The sequence below is a fragment of the Hypanus sabinus genome, unplaced genomic scaffold, assembly GCF_030144855.1.
Source record: "Hypanus sabinus isolate sHypSab1 unplaced genomic scaffold, sHypSab1.hap1 scaffold_530, whole genome shotgun sequence".
NCBI lineage: Eukaryota > Metazoa > Chordata > Chondrichthyes > Myliobatiformes > Dasyatidae > Hypanus > Hypanus sabinus.
Window position 1 is genome coordinate 200,035 of NW_026781392.1, and position 24,707 is coordinate 224,741.

Consider the following 24,707-nt stretch of genomic DNA (forward strand, 5'->3'; position numbering starts at 1 on the left):
TTCTTGTCGCCTCACTATAGGAAGGATGTGGAAGCATTGGAAAGGGTACAGAAGAGATTTACCAGAATGCTGCCTGGTTTAGAGAGTATGGATTATGATCAGAGATTAAGGAAGCTTGGGCTTTACTCTTTGGAGAGTAGGAGGATGAGTGGAGACATGATAGAGGTGTACAAGATATTAAGAGGAATAGACACAGTGGACTGCCGGCGCCTCTTCCCCAGGGCACCAATTGCTCAATACAAGAGGACATGGCTTTAAGGTAAGGGGAGGAAAGTTCAAGGAGGATATTAGAGGAATGTATTTTACCCAGAGTGTGGTTGGTGCGTGGAATGCACTGCCTGAGTCAGTGGTGGAGGCAAATATACTAGTGGAGTTTAAGAGACAACTATGGTAAACGGAGGAATTTAAGCTGGAGGGGGGTATATGTGAGGCAGGGTTTGATGGTCGTCACATTATTGTGGGCCGAAGGGCCTGTAATGTGCTGTATTATTCTATGTTCTATGATATCGAACTTCCTCAACCGTCTGAGGCGCTTTTGTGCCTTTTTCACCACACAGCTGATGTGAACAGACAGTGTGAGATTCTTGGTGATGGGGATGCCGAGGAACTTAAAGCTGTTCACTAACTCAGCCCCAGATCGACTAATGTCAATAGGGGTTTACCCGCCTCCATTCCTTCTGTAATCCACAACCAGCTCCTTTGTTTTTGCGACATTGAGCAGAAGGTTGTTACTTTGCCACCACTGTGTCAGAGAGATGACCTCTTCCCTGTAGGCCACCTCGTTATTGCTTGAGAGGAGGCCAATCTATGCGGTGTCGTCGATAAATTTCATTAGCAGATTAGAGCTGTGGGTGGCGACACAGCCATGGGTATACAGGGAGACTAAATTCGGGAGACTGGTTGTTATGGCAACAGCTGACACTGAATTTCAAAGACATCTTGGTCAGCTTTTGAGATGGGCTGAGGAATGGCAAATGGTTTTGAACTTGGTCAAGTGAGAGATGATGCATTTTGGACAGTCAACTAGGTAGGATTGGTACAGTGAACAGGAGGACTTCGGGTGTTGTGGAACAGAGCGACCGGGGTGAAAAGAGTACAGTTCACTGAAAGTGGACGTGCAAGTATAGAGGGTGAACAAGAGGGTTTTAATAATGCTGGCCATTAGTTAGGGTATTGAGTTCTGGATTATGGGCATTATATTGTGTTTATATAATTTTTTGGTGCGGATACACAAAGTATTACGTACAGTTGTGTTTACCCTACTGTAGTACAGATATTATCAGTCTGGAGAGGGTGCAGACGAGATTGCTGAAGATGCTGCCTGGACTATAGGGTCGAGTCATAGGAAGTGGTTGGCCGAGCTGGATCTTCATTCCAGAGGAGAATGGAGGTGACACTGTAGGAGTTTAGGAAATCAAGAGGGAGTATAGATAATGTGGTTGGTCATATTATTTTTCCAAGGGTTCAGGATTCAAGCTTGCATAATGTCACTCCAGTACAGCAGAACAAAATAATTGTTACTCTGTGTTCGAAGCAGGACACAGAGAAAAAAAAAACAACAACAAAATGACAGAGACCACAATAATACAAATAAAGTATGAATGCTTAAAACATTGATTGTATGTCCCTAAAGTGACGATAGGCACAGGAGAATCTGAAGATATGGAGACTGATATTGATTGTCTGTCCATAAAGTTACTTTAGGCAGAGAAGTGCCTAGAACTGTCAGGAAACTAGTAGTGGGTAGGGTGTGGAGGGTGGATTATGGGTATAGGTGTTGATCAGGCTCACTACTTGGGGGAAATGACTGTTTGGAGCCTAATTGTCCTGGCGTGGATGTTACAGATCCACAATTCCTTTAAGTTAGCACCAGAGTCGTAAAGAGAGTTTTGGGCATCTTGACCTTTATAACGCAGGTTATTAAGAAGAGTGGTTGGGATATTAATGCTAAAGTTGTAACAGACACCGTGATTTCCAAATTTGCGGAATTGTGTGCAGTTCCGTTCAGCTGCTGGGAAGAAAGATATCGATAGGCGTGAAAAAGAGCATGGAAAATTACACGGACATTGCTGGTGTTTCAGAAAATAATTATAGTCATAGGTTGAACAGGTTAGAACTTGATTACCTGGAATACAGAGAAATGATGGGGTATATGCAGGGTTCCAACTTTTTTTATGTCATTTGCCCCTACAATTAAAGCAGAGGTCCATGGATCCCAGGTTGGGAACCCCCGCTTGAGATATAGAAATCTATGATGGTATAAATAGGGTGAATAAAGGTAGGACTTTTCCCCTCAGGTTGGGTAAGATCATGGATTTAGGGCAAAAAGTGTCACATTTATGGGGAATCTGAAGGGGAACTACTTCAATCAGAGGGTGGTGCGAATGCGGAACCAACTCCCAGCAGAAGTAAGAGATGGAGGCTCGATTGTAGAATTTGAGAGATGTTTGGGTGGGTATATCAATGAGGGAGGGATAGAGGGCTATGGTCTGGGTGCAGGGAGATGGAACCACACCGAACATGGCACGGACTGGATGGGCTAACAGTCCTGTGTCTGTGCTCCAAGGGCTCTGTGAATCTCAATTGAAACTTCTACACACAATCGACAGGTCGAATCCAACAATGTGATTTTATTTTGGACCAGCATCTGCGCTTCTGAGAGCTCTGTAGAGCTGAAACTACCATGAAACTTACTGAATGCACCCAGAAATGGTGAATACAACCACTGGAATTTTAGTATCACCATTACAAAATGGCTGAATGTTCAGTTCACCTTTGTCACAATGAAACCGAGAACGTGTCACACTGAGTTTGTTATTTCCCCGCTCGGTTATCTTTGCGAGTCACTTCCTCCGTCACCAGGGCAACAGCTCACCAGAGCTGCAGAGAGTGTTGAACGTGTTTATCGCTCTCTGGTTACTGACTCTCAGTGGAGAGAGAGTGGCCTCAGATACGAGGATGCTTCGAGCATTTACTGTCCGGGATGGAATGAAGAAGATTGTAGGGATTGTATTTATGCAATTCTGTTCAGTGTGTCAAACATCTTGCAGTCAGTCAATCATTTCTGCATCAAAAGAACAAAATTAAATCTGCTGTACTGAGTTACCAATGCTATATTTTCAATTTTATATTTAAAACATTTTCTTCCTGTTACACGACGGGGAAAGTGGCTGCTAATTGACCTGGGCTACACCACACTCAATAAAATAATGAACAACTGTGTTCAATGTAACTGTGGGAACAAGCTAAAATGTATCAGCACCTTCTTTGTGGTCCAAGGCCCATGTTTTACAGCTAATCCCCGTCTAGAAAGAGGATCATCAGGCTCCAGTTCTGTCACGGGTTGGTGTGGGAGTGTAAGTTTTATGAACTGGGATTAGCTGAGACACTGCCGCATATTACCGGCAGCAAAGAGCCCTGGGAGAGCTGGTGCTTGCGATGCAATCTTGGGATGTGGTTTCCAGGAATATGGGACTGGCAGTGTTTGGGCTTCGGTCCACGTTGGTGCTTTTACAGATGCGGCTGGATGTTACTCCTTCCGTAATTAAGCAGACGTCTCAGGTGGCTGGATATTAGTAGCGTGAATCTCTCAGAGTGAGATGCGGGAACACCCAGTGTGAGATGTGGAAAAGATGTGCGGGCTGTGACCTTCTGAGGTTGGATCCTGGAATACCACACATGTCTTGAACCAGATAAAATGAATCAGGGAATCAAGTTGTCAGGGTTTATGAGATGTTGAGTGAGTATTTCTGTTCTGTGCCCAGATGTTTAGTTCTGAAGTCTCTTTGGAAGCAAAGCAGAGAATGAGTTCCCATTCCATCCCTCACAGGAAGAGGCTGTGATTAAATAGGCTGTTTTGTGTTTGCACCAGTAGAAATAGACCGGGGTTTCAGAAATCAATTCACAATTGGAAATTTCCCCTCACTCTCACCTGTCTATCGGCCAGTGGGAGTCAAACAGAAACTCAGGATGCTGAAGATAGAACAGAACATGACAGGAACAGGCCCTTCGGCCACAATGGTGTGCCAAACCAGCTGAAAAGTAAATCACCCCCCCCCCCCATATCTAGGGTTGGTTGGGGGGTGGGGGTTGAAGTTACGGAGGGGATGAATATTTTCCAAATGAATAACAACAAGCCTGCTTGAAGTGGGAATGGAGAGGGTGTCTGGATTAGACGGAGAGTCTGGGATCTGAGAGTGCAGCCTCAGAATAAAGAAGCGTCACTTTAAAACTGAGATGAGAGACATTACTTCAGCCAAAGGTTGTTTGATCTGTGGAATTTGTCACCACGAACAGTGGTGGAGGCTATCGTTGGGTATATTCATGTTCTGGATTTCTAAATTGGTTGAAAATTATAGCAGGAAGCAGGAATACGGTGTTGGAAAATACTCCTCCATGATTGATTATGGAGAAGACTAGAATGACTTTATCACATAATTCTCCTGTTATATATTATGACTTGTATCTTATACTATGACTGAATGATGACTTCCTTGTATTCCATCACAAGCAAGAGAAAATCTTCAGCTGCTGGAAATCCAAGCAACACCCACAAAATACTGGAGGAACTAAGCAGCTGGAAGAGAGGAGCATTGACATCCAGATGCTGACTGGCCTGATGAGTTCCTCCAGCATTTTGTCTGTGTTCCTTTGTATCCCATATCAGGCTTTGTAAAGTTTGAGGGACAGTTACAGATTTCTTCACTCGGATCATGACATATGCGCTCAAAATTTAAATGTCAGGTTAACGCTTTGTTCTCGTTTGTTTTAGTAACATACTTCATTACTTCTTTTATTGAAGTTAGATCTCCGGTGAGAGGTTTATTGGAAGAAAAGCCCACAACTGGAAGCGAACCAGAACTGAAAACGATGGAACTGCAACAAGTGAACCAGCCCGAGGGCGGAGATCATCAATTCGACAGAACCCTTCTGACTCGGAGTTTCCATTGAAAGTCAGGAGAAAGTTTGGTGTGTCTCATTTACTCAAACACTGCTCCTTTAGAAATTACATTTCTGTACCAAGGAAAAGAGGAAATAGCTGGAGTGATGCGGAATAAATGTAGAAGTGCCAGTTGCAATCATTCCAGATCTACTGATGCGCTGTCAGCATCAGCTCTGTGAAGCCATGCATATTCCTCACATTATTTGCTCATTTCAAACTCTTTATCTGGTCTGATGTTTCCTTGCTTGTCTGTGTTAGGTCCCAATCATCTCAAAATGCGTTGAAAATTTTCTCCCTTTAGAAGACACCGCAGCGCTTCCGGCTCTAGTGAATGCAGAAATGTGGAGTTACCATGAACTACAGGAACATGTCATTGACTCCTCTGTCTATTGCAAGCTGCAATGATATACTTGCCCTCGAGTATATCATCGTGCAAGCCTCTGCTAGGAGCAAACCATCTTGAAGCCAAATGTCCCAGCACCACATTTCATTCAGTCTGAACTAGCAAATGCCAACGAATAATTTAAATTTACATACCCTGTCGTCATCGTGTTTTTCTACCAATAAATTGTCAGAACCTATGAATCTGTGATTAAGCAGAAATAGGTTTTGCAATGTTCCCATTTGATCCTGTACCAAAGCCATGGGTTATACCTGTACTTGAGATGAACGAATGTCCTTGCAGCCAAGACTACTGGAGCTGCCGGAGTCGGTTTAAACTCAGTATGGGAAGCAGCGTGTTGGGTCAGATGATGGAGGAGTTGATATAAAGGTAGATGCAATGTTCAGAGAAACTGTGGAAAGATTGGCTGTGGAGAGGGCATCATGTAGCGAAAAGCAGCAACAGTTTCCCCTCCCCCTCCCCACTCACCCTCTCACTCTCCTATTCTTTTGCCAATATTGATCGCGGGAGTTAGGAACTCTTTCTGCTCACTGCCCAGAGAAATTAAAGCCTTTTATTCCATTCAAAGCTCTGTTTGTTTATGAAGAGTGGGTTTGAAGTGTTAACGAAATGAACATGGGAGAATGCGTAACGAAAGTTTAAATCAGATCAGCAGCAGGTTCGGTAGGCCGAGTGGTCCACTTATGTACTTGGTGTGTTGATTAGAAAAGTTCTGACAGTTTAATTAGTGTAAGCCAATATAAGTTCAAGTGAAAAGAAACCATACATTGATTAAGTATATACATGGAGATTTGTGTGTTAATGTTGTATCCCAGCAGGTTGCAGATCGACCATGACACACTCGGTGAGCTGGTCCGCACGGTACGGGACCGAGTGACGCGCTCCCCGTTCCCTGTTACTGACTCTACAGTCTCCCCATCTACCGCACACCAGCTCACCGCCCCGCCCACTGCCCACGCGCGCCCTCTCGCGGAAATTCGTCACCCTCGGGCTGACGATGAGAAGATTTAAGCATGCTGCGCGTGACCGGTATCTCTCGTGAAGTGACGTGACATTTACTTGTCTCTCATTGGTGAAACCAAATACCAATTTAGCATACCAACCAATAGGGATATGGGCTTCGTCATTTAGGAGTTTCCTTAGCAAGGAGTTGGCGGAGTTGTCAGGGCGATGGACTGAAGTGGGAGTTCAGGGGATTTATCTCCTCAGAATGAGCTCGGATGGAGAAGGCTTCAGCATATTTTTAGTGGACACCAATAAAGTGTTGCCTGCAAGTGCGGAGTCGGGTGATTTTAACAGCAAGTCACGATCTTACTATCTGACACGTTGGGCTGGAGGGACCCGGTGGCTGCTTTTTGTTTGAGGTGTCTGGGTTTAAACGGCGGAGTAAACAGACACACCTCGGGCCAGCAGGCTGCCCCAGTGGGTGTTGTGTGGTCAGATGCTTGGAGTATGGCTGCTCCCTGTCTGCATTAGGGACAAAATGCAACACTTACAAGTCTGTTATTGACTGAAAACATCTATATTCATTCTTTTTTTTTGTTTATGATACAATCATTGTCCAATTTATGTTCAAGTTTAGTAGACATTCAAAACATACATGAAAACACATGAACACAGCCAAATACAACAGCATTACTGCACACAAAGCCTCTTTACTGGAGACTGCCTCTCTAAGATACCCCAAGGGTATAGGCATTTCCTGAATATTATTATCTATCCATCGTAGCCTCTGCCATCCTCTCCTTCTTTTGCCTTCTGTTTTACCGAACATGAGAGTCTTCTCCAAGGAATCCTGTCCCCTCATGATGTGGTCAAAATAATTGAGCTTTTCAAGCTTCCCAGTGAGCAGTCTGGCGTATTTCTCCAAGTATTGACTTGTTGGATCTTCTTGCTGTCCAACGAACTCTTTCCCCCAACATCCAAGTTCAGAGGCGTTGATTATTTTGTATTCAGCCTTACTAATAGTCCAGCTCTCACAGCCTTACATCACAACTGGAAATACTATATACTTGACTCTACGGTCCTTCGCAGACAATGTTATGTCTCTGCACTTCAGTATTTTATCTAAATTTGCCATTGCTACCCTCCCCAGAAGTAAGCGCCGTTTAATACGCTGCATTTACCATCATTTTCAATCTTTCTTTATTGATTAAAAAATTTATATGAATAGATACGAATCAGAGGTGAAGTTATATCAAATACATAATAGAATAAACGTACAAACAAAGAAAATGATATACACTGTCTAAATCATGTGTAATATAATATTAGGCTATTATATATAAACAGAGAACCACAACTCCTCTTGACAATTCATACAAAAAAAGTCTGGAAATGTTCAATTTATAGGAGAGAAATAAAACACTAAACAAACTAAAAACTAAAACAAAAAAAAAGGGGGGAACTGGGCAGTCCACTTGAGGACAAGATTACAAAAAAAGAAGAAAGCGTCCTTGTTGTTTATATTTTCCCAGATCTGCTGGAAAATTGCATGCAACACTTTTACAGCATCACCTTTTAGAAATTTCAACAATTTTACTGAAATCCTGTCATAACCTGCAGCCTTATTATTGGCAATGTTTTCTAACACCCATTCGACTTCGCTTTCCAGAATGTCTGGCTCTAGATCGATGAGGGAGTCATTGCTAATGTCTTCACTGTTGGATCTTTTTGCAATTCTTCTGTGTGTTCCTGCCAACTCCCTTTGATGCCCTTTGCTTCTGTAAGGTCCTTCCCTTCTTTGTCTTTTCCTATGCTCATTTTACATGAAATGTTCCTATGATATCTCAATTCTTCTGCAACAGATCTCTTCTTTTTTCCAATTCTGTTGGCTTCTTCAGCTTCAATGCATCGCTCCTTTAAGTAAGTTTCCTTATATTTCCTTGCTATCTTCTTGAAATTTGTGTTCAGTTGGAGGTCTTTGCTCCAATCTCCATTTGCTCCCTGGAATGTCGGAGAGTGAGCAGAGACGTTACAAAAGTGTTTTAAATTTGAAGGACAGAGTAACTGACTCATACTTTTTTATTTGTGTAATTCAGGTCATTGCCAGCAGGTGGGGCTTTCTTCCACCCGGACGTCGGACAAGCAGACGATAATCAACCAAAGTCAGTCAGAATGGACACGGGTATGTTCACTGGGCTCTTTCTCATTAAAACTCTGTCGTCATGGTACACGTGTCGTCAAATCGGCAATAATTCAGAGGGATAAACTTGGGCGATAAAGGGGCAGAGAGAAAGTACCATCATTGTTCCAACTGGTAAAGAGTCCATGAGCATTGGAACAATTCACTAGCTCCAGCGCTGGGACCTAACGAGGGTAATGATCGAATCGCTCCCCTCACCACACAAATCTTCACCTGAGTGAAAGGAGAAGGAGCCCCTAAATAAGGTGGCTGTGGGTAACACTCAGACAGGAATACAACAGCGGGCAATGTAACAGTCGAGAGAACAGATAGAATTTCCGTCAGCATTCGGTACGCCCTGATGTGGGAAATGCCTCCGACAGCCAGTGAGAGAAACAGAAGGTGTTTTCTGTTTGGAAGGGCAATGGTGAATTCTCCCCAGATTAACGGGTTGTTGTACAATGGAGGTGAGGGGAGTTCCCGGTGTTTGTTTTCTGTGGCCGAGTTAAAGGTCGTTATATTGAGGGAGGACGGGCTGGGTGCAGGAGACAGTGAACAAGAGAAATTGTACACAGGGAATATGGGGGGTGGGTGGCTACTGAAGCAATGAAATGTCCTTGGCGAATAGGATTAAAGTAAAATAAAATAATAAGTGGAGAGGGCACCGTACAAAATGCTGGAGGAACTCAGCAGGTCAGGAAGCACCTATAGTGAAAAAAATAACCTTCAATGTTTCGGGCTGAGAATCTGTAAGTTGATTTCAAAGTCGTCTTAGGTACACAAAATGGAGTCAGCACGAGAGGAGCGTTGTTCTGGCTGAAGGTCTGTGACCAGTAGTGTTCGCAAGGATCACTGTTTCGCCATGCATCGTGTGTGTGAATCAAATAGGTTAATCATATGATATACTAGGTGGACTTATTCGTTGATTTACAGAGTTGGAGGAGTTGAATAAATTTGGGACTGTTGTCAATGTGTTCAGAATCCAATTAGAAATATGAACAGAGAGTCACCAAGTACAGATAATTCAGGCAAATGTGAGAAGTTGCATTTTGAGAGGTCATATTCGCGAGCAATGTGCACAGTGAATGTTGGGACTGATAATAAGATTGATGTACTGTCGGGTCTTGTGATGGATGTGCCCAGCTCCCTGAAGGTGGCAACACAATTAGTAGTGTGCTAACGATGAGTTGAGGTATTTGTTAAAGTTAGACTGTAACTGGATACGCGTTGGTTAAGAGACTATTTCAGTATTGTGCACAAATCGAGAATGATGTGGAGGGTCTGTAGAGGGTGTAGACGAGTTTCACCACAAAAACCTGAGGTAACAGGTCTGTTTAGATGGTAAAGTTTAAAGGGGATTTAGGATGCATGTTTTCCACAGAGAGTGATCGGTGTCTGGAATGAGCTGCCGTGGGAGGGACTGGAAACAGATACTCAGCAGCTTCTGAGAGGCGTTTGAACTCATGAGTCGGCCGGGAACGGGGGACATTGACTGTGTTCCTGAAGATGCGATTAGTTTAAAATGGCATCATGTCTGCACACGCATGGTACATCTACTATTTTACGTTCTATGACCGACTACAGATCTGAACTCCGCCATCTCCGCCTTCCTGTCAAATTGTGACGATCACCAACTGTTTCGGTTGACGAGATTCTACAAGGAGCGACTGGAGCAGGCGATTGAGGAGGGCGTGGAGGGAGTCAGCTTCATGCTAATGAGGGAGAATCACTTCACTGGGCAGGAGTATCACGTAAGTGGAAGGGACATACACTGACTGTATATTCTACTGAATCTATCACAAACCGACAGAACCGGTGTAACGACACCTCTGGGCTGTAAAAATCCTGTAATGCTTGTGGTCAACATCAAGAAAAGAGTTTTCATTTGCGAAAAACCCTGAACTTTTATTAACCAACACAATCCTCTCTCCAGTTTTCTGATCACATTCATTTATAGACAGATTAGTATACAGGCAATGATTGACTGGTGAATTTAGTGATGTGACACTTGACGGACATTGCAAGTGGACAGATAACCACTCTACACCACTCATCACATCATGTTCCCAATGGTCGACCTTAATGGCCACTGACCAATCTGTGTTCTCCTGATGACCCACGGGTCTCCCACAAATCAAATATATAGTGACTTATTTCTCAGCTCATTCTCGGTCGACCTTCAACCCCATCGTCAGTTCAACACTGACTGTCATCTCTCATTTGAACTGCTGACCCTTTTTTTGATCAATATCCCAACATGCCTCATGGTTCTGTTACTTCTGTTCCTTGTGACTTCCAATTTGAGTTTGTAATTACCATAGCATATACTGTTAACATGGGAAGTGCAACATTAGTGCCACTGAAAATATTCCAAACATCTACAGCTAACATAGAATTACAAGGAAACAGCTTTCCAATGGTCCACGTGCTACTGGACTGCGTTCACCTTTTACCACCTAGAATGAATATTAGTGAAGAGCCAGACACCATACTGAGCATTGCATTCCACATGAGGCAGCTGAGAATTTCAGTCCAAACTTCTTACTCAACATTACCACCGGTCGGCTTTGGTCTGTGACACATACACAATAGTCCTGAGTTTGCTGGCTGCTCCTCACTGCCAGTTCCCAGCTGTTGGCTGGCACTGGACCCCTCATGGATCCTGGCAGTGAAGGGTGAAGCTGCTGCGGTTCACCAGGGATTACCCTGGCAAAACTCAACAGTGGCCCGGCCATAGTTTCACCTAGTCATAGTCATCAAACCTTACAGTACAGCAACAGGCTCTTCTGCCCACCTAGTCCACACCGACGTATTATCTGCTTAGTCCCATTGATCTGAACTCGGACTGGAGACGTCCAAAACTCCCCCATTGAATGAACTTATCCAAACTGATCTTAAATAATCAACTGGAATGTACATCGACTAATTAAGATGGCAGCACGCTCCGCGCTCTTCAGCAACCTCTGAGTGAACAGGTTCCCCTTCACTTTGCCTTTCACCTGTCATCATTACCCTATGATCTCTAATTCCAGTCTCACTCAACCTCAGTAATAAATGCATTTTCGCAATAACTCTCTGTATACCTTTTATAAACTTGTATATCTCTTTCACATCTCTCATGGTCCTCCGACACTCTATGGAATAATGTCCTAGCCTATTCACACTTCCTCTATATCTTAGATCCTCAACTCCTGGTAACAATCTGTATTTAATTCAGCATTCGTTCAATCTTATTGATATCCTTTCAGGAGGTAGATGTACACATTGCTTCAATTTAGCCTCTGAAACATCAACTTCGACATAATATTCCAACGTCTGTATTCAATATTTTGATTTACAAAGCCCCATGTCCAAAAAGCTTTACAACGCCATCTACCTTCGATAATACTTTCAAGAAATTTTGGATCTGTATCACTTTGCAGTATCTCATCACACTTCCTACTCTTGTCATTGGTACCAACGTGGACCAAGACCTGCTCATCCTGCCCTTAAGGAAGTTTCAGAGTCGATACGAGATATCACTGACCTTGGTAACACACCATCCAAAAATCCTGTTCTCATAAATAGAATCTCCAGTCTATTCTCCTGATCATTTTATTCCCCGTCAGTGAATCTCAGCACTTCTCATCCCTTCCGAGTCACAAAGCCAAACTCAGAGCCAGAGGCATAATCACCGTGGCTTTCCTCTGCGAGGCCATACCCCGAAACAGAAAGCCGTATCCCTGTTACAAAGAGTTTCCTGTAGTGGCTGCCTGTTCCCTTCCCCCTCCTGACAGTCACCCAGTTCCCTGTGTTCCGGGCCTTGTGTACAGCTCCCTCCCTGTATGGCCTGTCAGTCAATCTCTCAGCCTCCGGAATGATCCTGAGTTCACCCAGCTCCAGCTTCAATTCCTCAGCACAGTCTGTATTCAGCTGCAGCTGGATGAAATTCCTGAAGGTGTAGTTATCGGGGACACTGAACGTCTCCCTGTCTTGCCGCATCCTGTAGGAAGAGCATCCCACTATCCTGCCTGGCTTTCCCACTGTTCTAACCGTGAAAAAGAGAAGGGAAATATTACCCAAGATCAACCCAAGCCTCCGCCTCTCCTCAATGAACCCTCTCTGACACAAAGCATCAATAACCTACTCTATCTCTGGCTCACTCACATTATGACTGCTTTGCTTAAACATTGCCAAGTGGATAAGTACCCCGCAATCTGTGGCGTTCAGAAAGTCATCATTGGCCATGCTAACTTCTTTTAATTTCTTTTTCCTGCTGCGAACAATTGCTGTCAGTGATTTGCGACGAGCAGAATGTGCTGGGTCTGTCCATGTTCAGGGTAGATTTGAACCCATCCCTCCGTTCCTCAATATATTCCCCATTGTTCATTACAGAGCGTGACTGAGCTCGCGGAGAAGGGAAACCGAGCGGGCGCTTCCAAACTCCTCCTAGATCTGGTGATGGAGAGAGGCTCCGGGGCCCGGAAGGTGATGTGGGAATCCTTTGTGAAACTGCACCACCATTTACCGAAGCTGAGCAGAATATTGAATGAAATACGGGAGCGAGGTACGGTGTACAATACACTGTGTGTTACAGATGTAAATGCTGATGAGTTTACAGTATTACACAGAACAGACTTCATGCAGGTAAATCTGTTTGAACAGGTGACGGCCAGTTCGCCTACATGGACACTGAGCGGGATTTCTCTGAAGTGCCCAAACATCTGAAAGGTAAGTGATGGAATGGAAATCTGAAAGTCTGTATTTCACACTGAGAGTCTGAATACGTCTCTGTAGAGGCCTGTTTAGAGACTGTCAGTCTGGGAGACAGGTTTTTGTTGTTATTTCACACTGAGAGCCTGAATACGTCTCTTTAGAGGCCTGTTTAGAGACTGTCAGTCTGGGAGACAGGTTTTTGTTGTTATTTCACACTGAGAGTCTGAATACGTCTCTTTAGAGGCCTGTTTAGAGACGGTCAGAGTCTGGGAGACAGGTTTTTGTTGTTATTTCACTCTGAGAGTCTGAATACGTATCTTTAGAGGCCTGTTTAGAGACTGTCAGAGTCTGGGAGACAGTTTTTGTTGTTATTTCACACTGAGAGTCTGAATACATCTCTTTAGAGGCCTGTTTAGAGACTGTCAGAGTCTGGGAGACAGGTTTTTCTTGTTATTTCACACTGAGAGTCTGAATACGTGTCTGTAGAGGCCTGTTTAGAGACTGTCAGAGTCTGGGAGACAGGTTTTGTTGTTATTTCACACTGAGAGTCTGAATACGTGTCTTTAGAGGCCTGTTTAGAGACTGTCAGAGTCTGGGAGACAGGTTTTTGTTATTATTTCACTCTGAGAGTCTGAATACATCTCTTTAGAGACCTGTTTAGTGACTGTTAGAGTCTGAGAGACAGGTTTTGTTGCTGTGGCTGGAGGACACGAAGCAATTTGCATTTGTCACAACACCTTTTCTGTGGGGCCGAGTATCTGGAGATTTGACAAAACTGAAGCCAAACCATTCCAATTAGAACATCCAACTCCAGCAAGGGAAATCTCGCACCTCTGATCCAAAGTGGAGCCGAGATTTGTTGTTATTCCTCCATACGAACATGACATGGGAGCAGAATTCGGCCATTCAGCCATTCAGTCTGCTCCGCCATTCCATCATGGCTGATCCCCGATTCCACACAACACCATACACCTGCCTTCTCGCCATATCCTTTGATGCCCTGACCGATCAGGAACTTCTGCCTTCATTACATCCATGGACTCGGCCTCCACTGCAGTCTGAGCCAGAGCCTTACAGACAGTCATTATTCTCTGGCTCAAAGAGTCCTCCTTACCTGTTGTAAAGGATCGCCCCTCAATTTTGAGGCCCTGGCCCCTAGTTCTGGATGCACCTGCCACAGGAAACATCCTTTCCACATCCACCCTATCTGGTCCTTTCAACATTCTGCAGGTTTAAAAGAGATTCCCTTGCATTCCTTAAAATTCCAGTGAGTACAGGCCCAAAGTTGCCAAAACACACCCCATATGTTAACTCCTTCATTCCCGGAATCATCCTCCTGAATCTCCTCGGGACTCTCTCTAATGACCACACATCTTTTCAGAGGTACTGAAAAGCTGTTGACAATACTCCTGTAGTGCAGCCTGACTATACAGTCTTGTAAAGGCTCAGCATTTATATTCGATTCCCTTTTTTGCCACCTTTACCACAGACTCAACCTTTAAACTAATCTTCTGTGAGTTTTGCTCGAGGCTCCGATGTCCCTTTGAAGTCGCTCTGCACCTCTGATTCTTGGAACTTCTTCCTATTTAGTTAATAGTCCGCTCCTTTCACCAAAATGCATTATCATACATTTCCAACAATGAATTCCATCTGCCACCTTTTAGCCATTTTTTCCAATATGTCTCAGTCCTGTTGCAATTGCACTACCGACCCCTCCACCTATCTCTGTATCATCCGCAAACTTTACCACAAATACATACATTCAATCATCTAAATCATTGATAAACAATCTGAAAGTCAGCGGTCCCAATACTAATCCCTGAGGAACACCACCGGACACTGGCAGCCAACCAGAAAAGGCCCCTTTTATTCCCACTCGCTGCCTGCTGCCTGTCAGCAATTCCGCTGCACGTGCCAGTATCTTTCCTGTGACGCCATAGATTTTTATCTGGTTAAGCAGACTCCTGTGCAGCAGCTTATCAAATGCCTTCTGAAAATCCAAGTAAATGGCATCCACTGACTCCTTTGTCCACCCTGCTTCTTACTTCCAGGGTGAATTCCAACAGAAACCATGCTAACTTATATTGTCATTAGTCTCCAAGTCAATCGAAACCTCAAACTTAATAAGAGACTCCAACTCTTTCCCAGTCGCTGAGGTTTGGCTAACTGGCCGATAATTTTCCTTCTTTTGCCTTCCTCCCTTCGTAAAGACCAGAGTGACAGTTGCAATCTTCCAGTCCTCCGGGACCATGCCAGAATAAAGTGATTCTTCAAAGATCATGACCAATCAGCAACCTCTCTCAGATCTCTGGGATGCAGTCCATCTGGCCCAGGTGACTTTGCACCTGAAGAGCTTTCAGTATGCCGAGATGCTTTTCTTTTGTGATAGCAATGGCACTCACTCCTACTGCCTGTCACTCGCAGACTGCTAGCATCTAGAACAGTGAAGAAATATGCAGAGTGCACATTCTCCAGTGTTCCAGCATGGACTCTCACCTCCCTTTTAATCTTTATGTAACTGAAAGAAAGTGTTTATTATCCTGCTTTATATTATTGGCTTTGCTGTCCTCATATTTCATCTTTTCCCTACTTATAGTTTTTTTAGATGACTATTGTTATCTTGTACGCCCTTTCCTCGGCTTTTATGCAATCCTTAACTTCCATTGTCACCCATGGTTGCCTGCACGTGTCACTTTAGAACTTCTTCCTCCGTGGGCCGTATCCATCCTGCAACTTGAGACCTATTCCAAAAAGCTTCAGCCATCTCCGCTAGTATCCTTCTCCAATCTACCTGGGAAAGCTTCTCTCTCGTGCCTCTGTAATTCGCTTTATTCCATTGCGATACTGATACTGTAAGTTATGCTTCTCCCTCTCAAATGGTATTATGAATTCACTCATATTATGATCACTATCTCTTAATGGTTCTTTTACATTAAGCTCCCTCATAAGATCAGGGTTATTACACAACACCCAATCAAAGACAGCCTTTCACTGAGTTGTCTCAAGCACAAGCTGCTCTGAAACGCAATTGCGTGGGAATTCAATATATTCCCTCTCTTGCAATCTGATTCCTGACGTTCGTTTGACTTTCTTATTCCCCGTGCACATTGAAGTCCTTCATTACAACTGCGTCATTGGCTTTAACACACGCCTTTTCCAACTCCCTTTGCAATCTCAACCCCACACATTCGCTATTTTCAGGCCAATATAGGGTCCCTATAAAGCTTTTTTTTTAACTCTTACAGTTTCCTATCTCCACCCACAAAGCTTCAACATTCTCTAACCCTATGTCACCTCTTTCTACAGATGTGATTCCACCTTGAACCAGCACAGCCACATCACCAACGCCTATGCCTTCCTGCCAGTCCTCTCGATAAGACGTAAATCTTTAAACGTTAAGCTCCCAGCTATGGTCTTCTTTCAGCCATGACTCAGTGATGCCCACGACATCATAATGACCAATCTCTAATTGCGCCAAAAGTTCGTCCACCTTATTCTGAATGTTCCGTGCATTTAAACACAAGGCGTTCAGTCCTGCATCTGCGCCTTTTTGAATGCTGTCTATGCAGTACAATTTAACAGTTTGCTCTCTCTGTATTTGAAAACATTCATTGGCTTGTCCACCCTAACATTCATCTTAAACCCATCATCTACTTGTGAAACTGCTGGTTCATCCACAGCTCTATTGTCCTAGTTCCGGTCCCCCGGCCATTTTAGGGTAAAACACTCCCAACAGCTCCAGTAAATCTGCCCATAAGTGTATTGGTCCTCATCGGATTCACATGCAACCCGTGCCTTTTGTACAGCTCCTACCTGCCCCGGAAGTGGTAACAATTATCCAGAAATCTGAATTCCTGCTCCCTGCTCCAAATGCTCTGCCACACATTTTTCTGCCACCTCATTCTCTTCCTATTACCACTGCCATCCTCTTCAGCTTCCTGCTCTTCCGCACATCATCGGGGATTTGCCTGGGTTCATGTACCAGCTCCTCGGAGAATAAGAGACTGTAGACCAGTGTGGGGTGCGTCACATCGTGACTGGCTCAGCCTGGAAAAGGAAACTGAAATTATGTTCCTTTTCTGAGGCGCAGTACAGACAGCTTAATCCTAAAGGAGTGTCAAGAACATGGGGTCCATTGTGAGAGAAGTAAAAGTCAGTAGAACAAGTAAATGCCCCCCTCCCCCACTGTTACCCTCTGTAGGGTTGCACAGTTCAGCAGAAGCTGAGCAGTGAAAGCAGTGAAACCACCCTCTCCACACAACACTCTCCTCTCCAGAATCACGTGTGCACTTGGTGCTCGCTGGATCACCGGGGAATCTGCAAACTACCAACAGAGGGGAGAGTGGAGCCTTTAACAGCGGATCAGAGTCAGATCAGAACTGTTTCTGGGCCGTCGTTCATTTTCAGACACTCTAATCTCTGATCACCCGATTTCACCTGAACAGTGTCTTTAACGAGTATATGTCGGGAGCTCCATGTTCATCAGATCAGGCATTGACAACCTATTTCTGTCCGTCATAAGATGTTCAACAGAAACACAAGGAGACTCTGCGGACAGAGACTGAAAAACTGAGAGTGAACACGATCCTGATGAGGGAGAAGGTGAAGGTTTTCCAGCTGGTTGATCGATACGCTGAGCTCACGGTCATTTCTACTGTTCGAGATCGGACACTGGTGGAACATGAGCTGCTGGCAAGAGGCAGAGACCACGAGGAGTGGAGAGAAAAAGATCTCCGTGGTAAGCTGGAAAAAATCCGTACTGATCAGTTATTCAAGAAGAGCTTTGTTCAAAAATTGCAAAGATATTTCTTTGGAAACAAATCAGGGATGTCCGCAGCAGTGGCCGGAGTCCCAGGGATCGGGAAAACAACAATGGTACAAAAGATTGTTTACGACTGGGCCACGGGGAAGATATACCAACAATTCCAGTTTGTCTTCAGTTTCAAATTCCGGGATTTAAACACCATTAACTGCAGAATAAACCTGAAGGAACTGATTCTGCATCATTATCCCTACTTTGGGAATATCCTGGGAGAGATCTGGAAACAGACAGAGGGACTGCTGTTCATATTCGACGGATTGGATGAATTCAAGGACAAAATCAACTTTGTTGATGGTCGGAGAGACACAGAATCACAGTGCACAGATCCTGAATTCAAGTGCAAGGTGTCTGATATTGTGTACAGTTTAATCCAGGGCAAGCTGCTCCCAGGGTGTTCAGTGCTGGTGACCACCCGCCCCACTGCGTTACATTTATTGGAAAAGGCGGATATCAGTGTCTGGGCTGAAATCCTGGGATTTGTTGGTGAGGAACGGAAGGAATATTTCATCAGGTATTTTGAAGATCAGACGGAGGCAGAAGCAGTTTTCAAACACGTGAAGGAGAACGAGATCCTGTACACCATGAGCTACAACCCCTCCTACTGCTGGATCCTTGCTCTGGTACTGGGCCCCTTCTTCACACAAAGAGTCAGGGACCCGCAGCGAGTTCCCAAGACCATCACCCAACTGTACTCCTACTATATTTACAACATCCTGAAAAACCATGGCCGTGAGATTGAGAACCCCCGTGATGTGTTACTCAGAGTTGGTCAGATGGCCTTCAGAGGAGTGTCGGAGAAGAAGATTGTGTTTACAGGTGGAGATTTGATCAACTACAATCTGCAGCCTTCCCAGTTTCTGTCCGGGTTCCTGATGGAGCTTTTGGAGAGAGAGGATTCTGCCCAGAGCGTGGTGTACACATTCCCACACCTCACCATCCAAGAGTTTGTAGCTGCAGTCGCACAATTCCTGATCCCAGATGGCAGAGATATCATGAAACTCCTCACTGAAGCCCACTGCGTGAGGGATGGGCGATTTGAGGTATTTCTCCGTTTTGTTGCTGGTCTCTCCAACCCAATGACAGCTCGGAGTCTGGAGGAGTTTCTGGGTCCATTTCCCAATGAAACAACCTGCCGGGTGATTGACTGGGTGAAGGAGGAGGTTAAACGCCGAAGTGGAAACACAAGGAGTGAAGCTGGTAAAAGGAGCCTCCTGAACACATTGCACTATCTGTTTGAGTCTCAGAATCGTGGACTGGCTCAGGCCGCACTGGGATCTGTGGAAAGGATTTCACTCAGTGGAATGACACTGACCCCGATTGACTGCGCGGTCCTGTCTCATGTCATCGGACTCTGTGATACAATAAAACAGCTCGACCTGGAGAACTGCCACATTCAGTATGAGGGAATACAGCGGCTGGGACCCGGGTTGCATAAGTGCCAGGAGTTGAGGTAACTTGATTTATCTCTCACTCTGATCTGTGAAACTGTTCCATTGTGTTGTTTCAATGTAAAGGAATTTTGGTAAATTTGTAGTAAATCAGATTGTGAAGAATTGTGACAAATGCCCAGGGGATCAGTCAGTAATTCCCCAAGGACGGGAGGGTTCTGTGGTTCCTTGTGAAGGGATGTTGGAGACTTCATCAGATCAGTGAACAACGGCCATTGGTTTAATGGTAGTAAATCACAGGAATGGCCGTGTTTCTCGCTGCCTGTGACACGTCCATTGACAATGTTCCTTCTCACTGTGACTGACACCCAGACCGACACTGACTGTAGCAGGTGGGTCAGAGATGCACAACCCCTTCCCGGTGAGGGACAAGAGACCGTCAGCAGACTGTCCCAGTGAGAAGGAAAGAAATACCATTGTGAGATTGTCCTCCCACTGCCCTTCCCCGTGTGTGACTTTGCTCACTTCCAGATACACAAAGAGCGAGGGCGCATCTCCTCTGGGTCTCTGTTCAGACCCAACACACACGTACAAAAAATGTCTGCGTCCTCTCGTCTTGTAGGATTATCGTTTACCCTTGGAATCCTCCTGTGGGATTTCTCATCCCAATCTCCCTTCCATTCTTTGGAATCTCGCCCCCATCCCCATTCCTCCCGTGGACTCTCTATTACTCTTTCCTCATCCTCCTGTGGGATGTCTTGTCCACACACCCCACCACCCTTCCTGTGAGATCTCTCTTCCCTATCCCCCTTCCTTTTGTGGGATCTCTCCTCCCCATCCCTCTTCCTCCTGTGGGATCTCTCTTCCCCATCCCCCTTGCTCCTGTGAGATCGCTCTTCCCCATCCCCCTTCCTTCTATGGATTTCTCTTCCCTATCCCTTCCTGCTGTTGGAATTCTCTTCCCCATACCCTTTCCTCCTGTGGGATCTCTCTCCCCCATCGAATTCTTCCTGTCGGATCTCTCTTTGGCATGCCCCATTGTCCTGTGGAATTTCTCTTCCCCGACCCCCTTCCTCCTGTGAGATTTCTCTTCCCAATCCCACATCCTCCTGTGGGAACTCTGTTCCACATCCCTCTTCCTCCTGGCCGATCTCTTAACCCCTTCCCCCTTCATCCTGTTTATTTTCTGTCTATATCCCCCTTCCTCCTGTGGGATCTCTCTTCCCCATGCCTCATCCTCCCGTGGGATCTCTCTTCCACACTCCCATGCCGGCTGTGGGATCTCCCTTCCCCATCCCCCGACCTCCTGTGGGATCTCTTCCCCATCCCCATTCCCCTTTTGCTTGTGGGAACTCTCCTCCCCATAGAATCATAAAATCATAGAACACTACAGCACAGAAAACAAGCCATTCGGTCCTTCTAGTCTGTACCGAAACCTTATTCCGCTAGTTCCATTGACCTGCTCCCAGTCCATAACCCTCCAGTCCTCTCCCATCCATGTATCTATCCAATTTATTCTTAAAGCTTAAGAGTGAGTCCGTATTTTCCACATCAGATGGCAGCTCGTTCCACACTCTCGCCACCCTCTGAGTGAATTTCCTCCTAATGCTCCCCCTAAACCTTTCTCCTTTCACGCTGAAGCCATGTCTTCTCATATTTATCTCTCCTAATCTATGTGGAAAGAGCCTATTCGCATTTACCCTGTCTATACCCTCATAATATTGTAAACCTCTATCAAATCTCCCCTCATTCTTCTGCACTCCAAGGAATAAAGTCGTAACCTGTTCAATCTTTCCCTGTAACTCAACTCCTGAAGACCTGGCAACATCCTAGTAAATCTTCTCTGCACTTTTTCAAACTTACCGATATCCTTCCTATAGTTAGGTGATCAGAACTGCACACAATACTCCAAATTTTGCCTCACCAATGTCTTATACAACCTCACCATAATATTCCAACTCCTATACTCAGTACTTTGATTTATGAATGACAGGATGCCAAAAGCCTTCTTTACAACCCTGTCTACCTGTGATGCCACTTTCAGGGAATTATGTATCGGAACCCCCAGCTCCCTTTGTTCCTCCGCACTCTTCAGTGCCCTACCATTTATCGTGTATGTCGTACCTTGATTTGTCCTTCCAAAATGGAACACCTCACACTTGTCTGCATTAAATTCCATCTGCCATTTTCTGGCCCATTCTTCCAGTTGGTTCAGATCCCTCTGCAAGCTTTGAAAGCCTTCCTCGCTGTCCACAATGCCTACATCTTAGTGTCATCCGCAAACCTGTTGATACAATTTATCTCATTATCATCTAGATAATTGATACAGACAACAAACAACAATGGTCCCAGCACAGATCCCTGAGACACACCACTAGTCACAGGCCTCCAGTCTGAGAAGCAATCATCCACTACCACTCTCTGTCTTCTCCCACACAGTCAATTCAAATCCAGTTTACAACCTCTCCATGGATACCTTGTGTCTGGACCTTTAGAACTAACCTTTTATGTGGAACTTTGTCAACGGCCTTACAAAAGTCAATGTAGACATCATCCACAGCCTTTCCTTCATATGTATTCTTGGTAACATCCTCGAAAAACACTACAGGATTCATTAAACATGGTCTACCACACACAAAGCCATGCTGACTATCTTTTATCAGCCCTTGGCTGTCCAAATCCTTGTATATCCGATCTCTCAGAACACCTTCCAATAATTTACCTACTACTGATGTCAGGCTCACTGGCCTGTAATGACCTGGTGTACTTTTGGAGCCTTTTTCAAACAACAGAACAACATGAGCTACCCTCCAATCCTCCGGCACCACACCCCTGGCTGAGGACATTTTAAATATTTCTGCCAGGGCCCCTGCAATTTCTACACAAGTCTCTCTCAAGGTCCGAGGGAATATCACGTCAGGCCCGGGGGATTAATCTACCTTTATTCACTGTAAGGCAGCAAGCAGCTCCTCCTCTTTAAACTCTATATGTTCCATGACACTACTGTTTGTTTCCCTTAATTCCATATCCGCTATGCCAGTTTCCTGAGTAAACACTGATGCAAAAAAACTGTTTAAGATCTCCCCCATCTCGTGAGGCTCCACACAGAGACGACCACTCTGAACTTCTAGGGGACCAATTTTGTCCTTTACTATCCTTTTACTCTTAATATACTTGTAGAAACCCTTCGGGTTTACCTTCACATTATCCGCCAAAGCAACCTCATGTCTTCTTTTTGCCTTCCTGATTTCCTTCTTTAGTATTTGCTTACATTTTCTATACTCTTCAAGTACCTCATTTGTTCCTTGTTTCCTATAGCTGCTAAACACCTACTTAAGCAGATCGCCAATATCCCTTGAAAACCAAGGTTCCCTCTGCCTGTTAACTTTGCCTTTAATCCTGGCAGGAACATGCAAACTCTGCACTCTCAAAATTTCACCCTTGAAGGCGTTCCACTTACTGAACACATCCTTGCCAGAAAACAACTTATCCCAATCCACTCTTCCCGGATCTTCTCTCATTTCCACAAAATTGGCCCTTCTCCAATTCAGAACCTTAACTGGCGGACCAGTCCTATCCTCATCCATCATTATCTTGAAACTAATGACATTATGGTCACTGGACCCAAAATGTTCACCGACACATACTTCTGTCACCTGACCTGTCTGGTTACTTAATAGGAGATCAGGTACTGCACCCTCTCTCGTTGATACCTCAATGTATTGATTTAGAAAACTTTCCTGACACATTTGACAAACTCCACGCCATCTAACCCTTTCCCAGAATGGGAGTCCCCGTGAATATGTGGGAAGTTAAAATCCCCTACGATTATGACTTTCTGTTTCTTACATTGGTGTGCTACCTCTCTACAGATTTGCTCCTCGAATTCTCTCTGACTACTGGGCGGTCTATAATACAACCCTATTAGTGTGGTCACATCTTCCCCGTTCCTCAGCTCCACCCATATGGCCTCTGTAGATGAACCCTCCGGGCTGTCCCGTCTACGCACAGCTGTGATATTCCCCTGACTGGTAATGCCACTCCGCCCCCTTTCATCCCTCCCCTCTATCACATCTGAAACAATGGAAACCCAGAACATGAAGCTGCCAGTCCTGACCCTCCTGCAAACCAAGTCTTACTAATAGCAATAATGTCGATATCATCGTGCCAATCCACGATCTAAACTCATCTGCCTTACCTGCAATACTCCTTGCATTGAAATAAATGCACCTGAGAACATTTCTATCACATACAAACCATTGATATCTGTCTATACAAGCAGTCCTCGCATGACCCTTATCCTCCACCACCTCACTATCTGCTCTAACACTCTGGTTCCCCTCCCCCTGCAACCTTGTTTAAAACCCCCGGAGCAGAACTTGCTAACCTACCGGCCAGGATGTTAGTCCTCCAGTTCCCCTCCAGTTCAGGTGCAAACTGTCCAATTCGAACTGGTCCCACCTCCCCTGGAAGAAAGCCCAATTGTCCAGAAACGTGAACCCCTCCCTCATGCATCATCCCCTCAGCCATGTATTTAGCTGCATTATCTTCCTATTTCTAGCCTCACTAGCACGTGGCACAGGTAGCAATCCTCCTGTGAGATCTCGCTTTCCCATCCCCCTTTCATCCTCTGGGCTCTCTGTTCCCACTCCCCCATCCTTCCAACTGTTGGATCTCTCCTCAGCATCCCCTTTCCTCCAATGGGATCTCTCCTACTCATCCCCCAACCTCCTGTTTGATCTCACTTCCCCACCCACTTCCTCCTGTCTCATCTCTCTTCCCCATGCCCCATCATCCTATGTGATCTCTCTTCCCCATTCCCCTTCCTTCTGTGGGATTTCTCTCCCCCATCCACTTTCACCCTGTGGGATCTCTCATCCCCATCCCCCTTCCTCTGGTGGTATCTCTCTCTCCCATCCCCCTTCCTCCTGTGGGATCTCTTCCCCATTACCCTTCCTCCTGTGGGATCTCTCTTCCCTATCCCCCTTCCTCCTGTGGGATCTCTCATCCCCATCCCCCTTCCTCTGGTGGTATCTCTCTCTCCCATCCCCCTTCCTCCTGTGGGATCTCTTCCCCATTACCCTTCCTCCTGTGGGATCTCTCTCTCCCATCCCGCTTCTTCCTTTGGGATCTCTCTTCCCTATCCCCCTTCCTCCTGTGGGATCTCTCTTCCCAATCTCCCTTCCTCCTGTGGGATCTCTCTTCCCCATCCCCCTTCCTCCTGTGGGATCTCTCTTCCCCATCTCCCTTCCTCCTGTGAGATCTCTCTTCCCCATCCCCCTTCCTCCTGTGGGGTCTGTCTTCCCCAACCCCCTTCCTCCTGTGGGATCTCT

At 45.3% G+C, this 24,707-nt stretch overlaps 1 protein-coding gene and 1 long non-coding RNA gene across 10 annotated transcripts in view; one reads left to right on the top strand and one right to left on the bottom strand.

Moving 5' to 3' along the window:
* LOC132389322 (NACHT, LRR and PYD domains-containing protein 12-like) overlaps window positions 1–24,707 on the top strand; it is a 128,677-nt gene that overhangs the window by 85,218 nt on the left and 18,752 nt on the right. For 2 of the 4 annotated variants that reach the window (XM_059961836.1, XM_059961837.1), the window contains exons 1-4: window positions 10,035–10,220; window positions 12,844–13,015; window positions 13,114–13,179; window positions 17,687–19,436. The exons of 1 other annotated variant lie outside the window; for it this stretch is intronic. In XM_059961836.1, coding sequence (XP_059817819.1) covers window positions 10,179–10,220; window positions 12,844–13,015; window positions 13,114–13,179; window positions 17,687–19,436 — 2,030 coding nt within the window. In that variant the 5' untranslated portion in view covers window positions 10,035–10,178. Of the gene's footprint in view, window positions 1–10,034; window positions 10,221–12,843; window positions 13,016–13,113; window positions 13,180–17,686; window positions 19,437–24,707 lie in introns of those variants that run through there. One more of the 4 variants, XM_059961839.1, reaches the window with a different exon arrangement.
* The window catches only part of LOC132389323 (uncharacterized), a 51,483-nt gene that overhangs the window by 8,777 nt on the left and 17,999 nt on the right, over window positions 1–24,707 (bottom strand). Inside the window, exons 3-5 of one of the 6 annotated variants that reach the window (XR_009510487.1) lie at window positions 21,499–21,658; window positions 17,081–17,211; window positions 6,228–8,291 (exon numbers count right to left, since the gene is read on the bottom strand). This is a non-coding gene — a long non-coding RNA (uncharacterized LOC132389323). Of the gene's footprint in view, window positions 1–1,412; window positions 3,065–6,227; window positions 8,292–8,458; window positions 8,704–16,977; window positions 17,212–21,498; window positions 21,659–24,707 lie in introns of those variants that run through there. The other 5 variants (XR_009510488.1, XR_009510489.1, XR_009510486.1 and 2 more) reach the window with 5 other exon arrangements.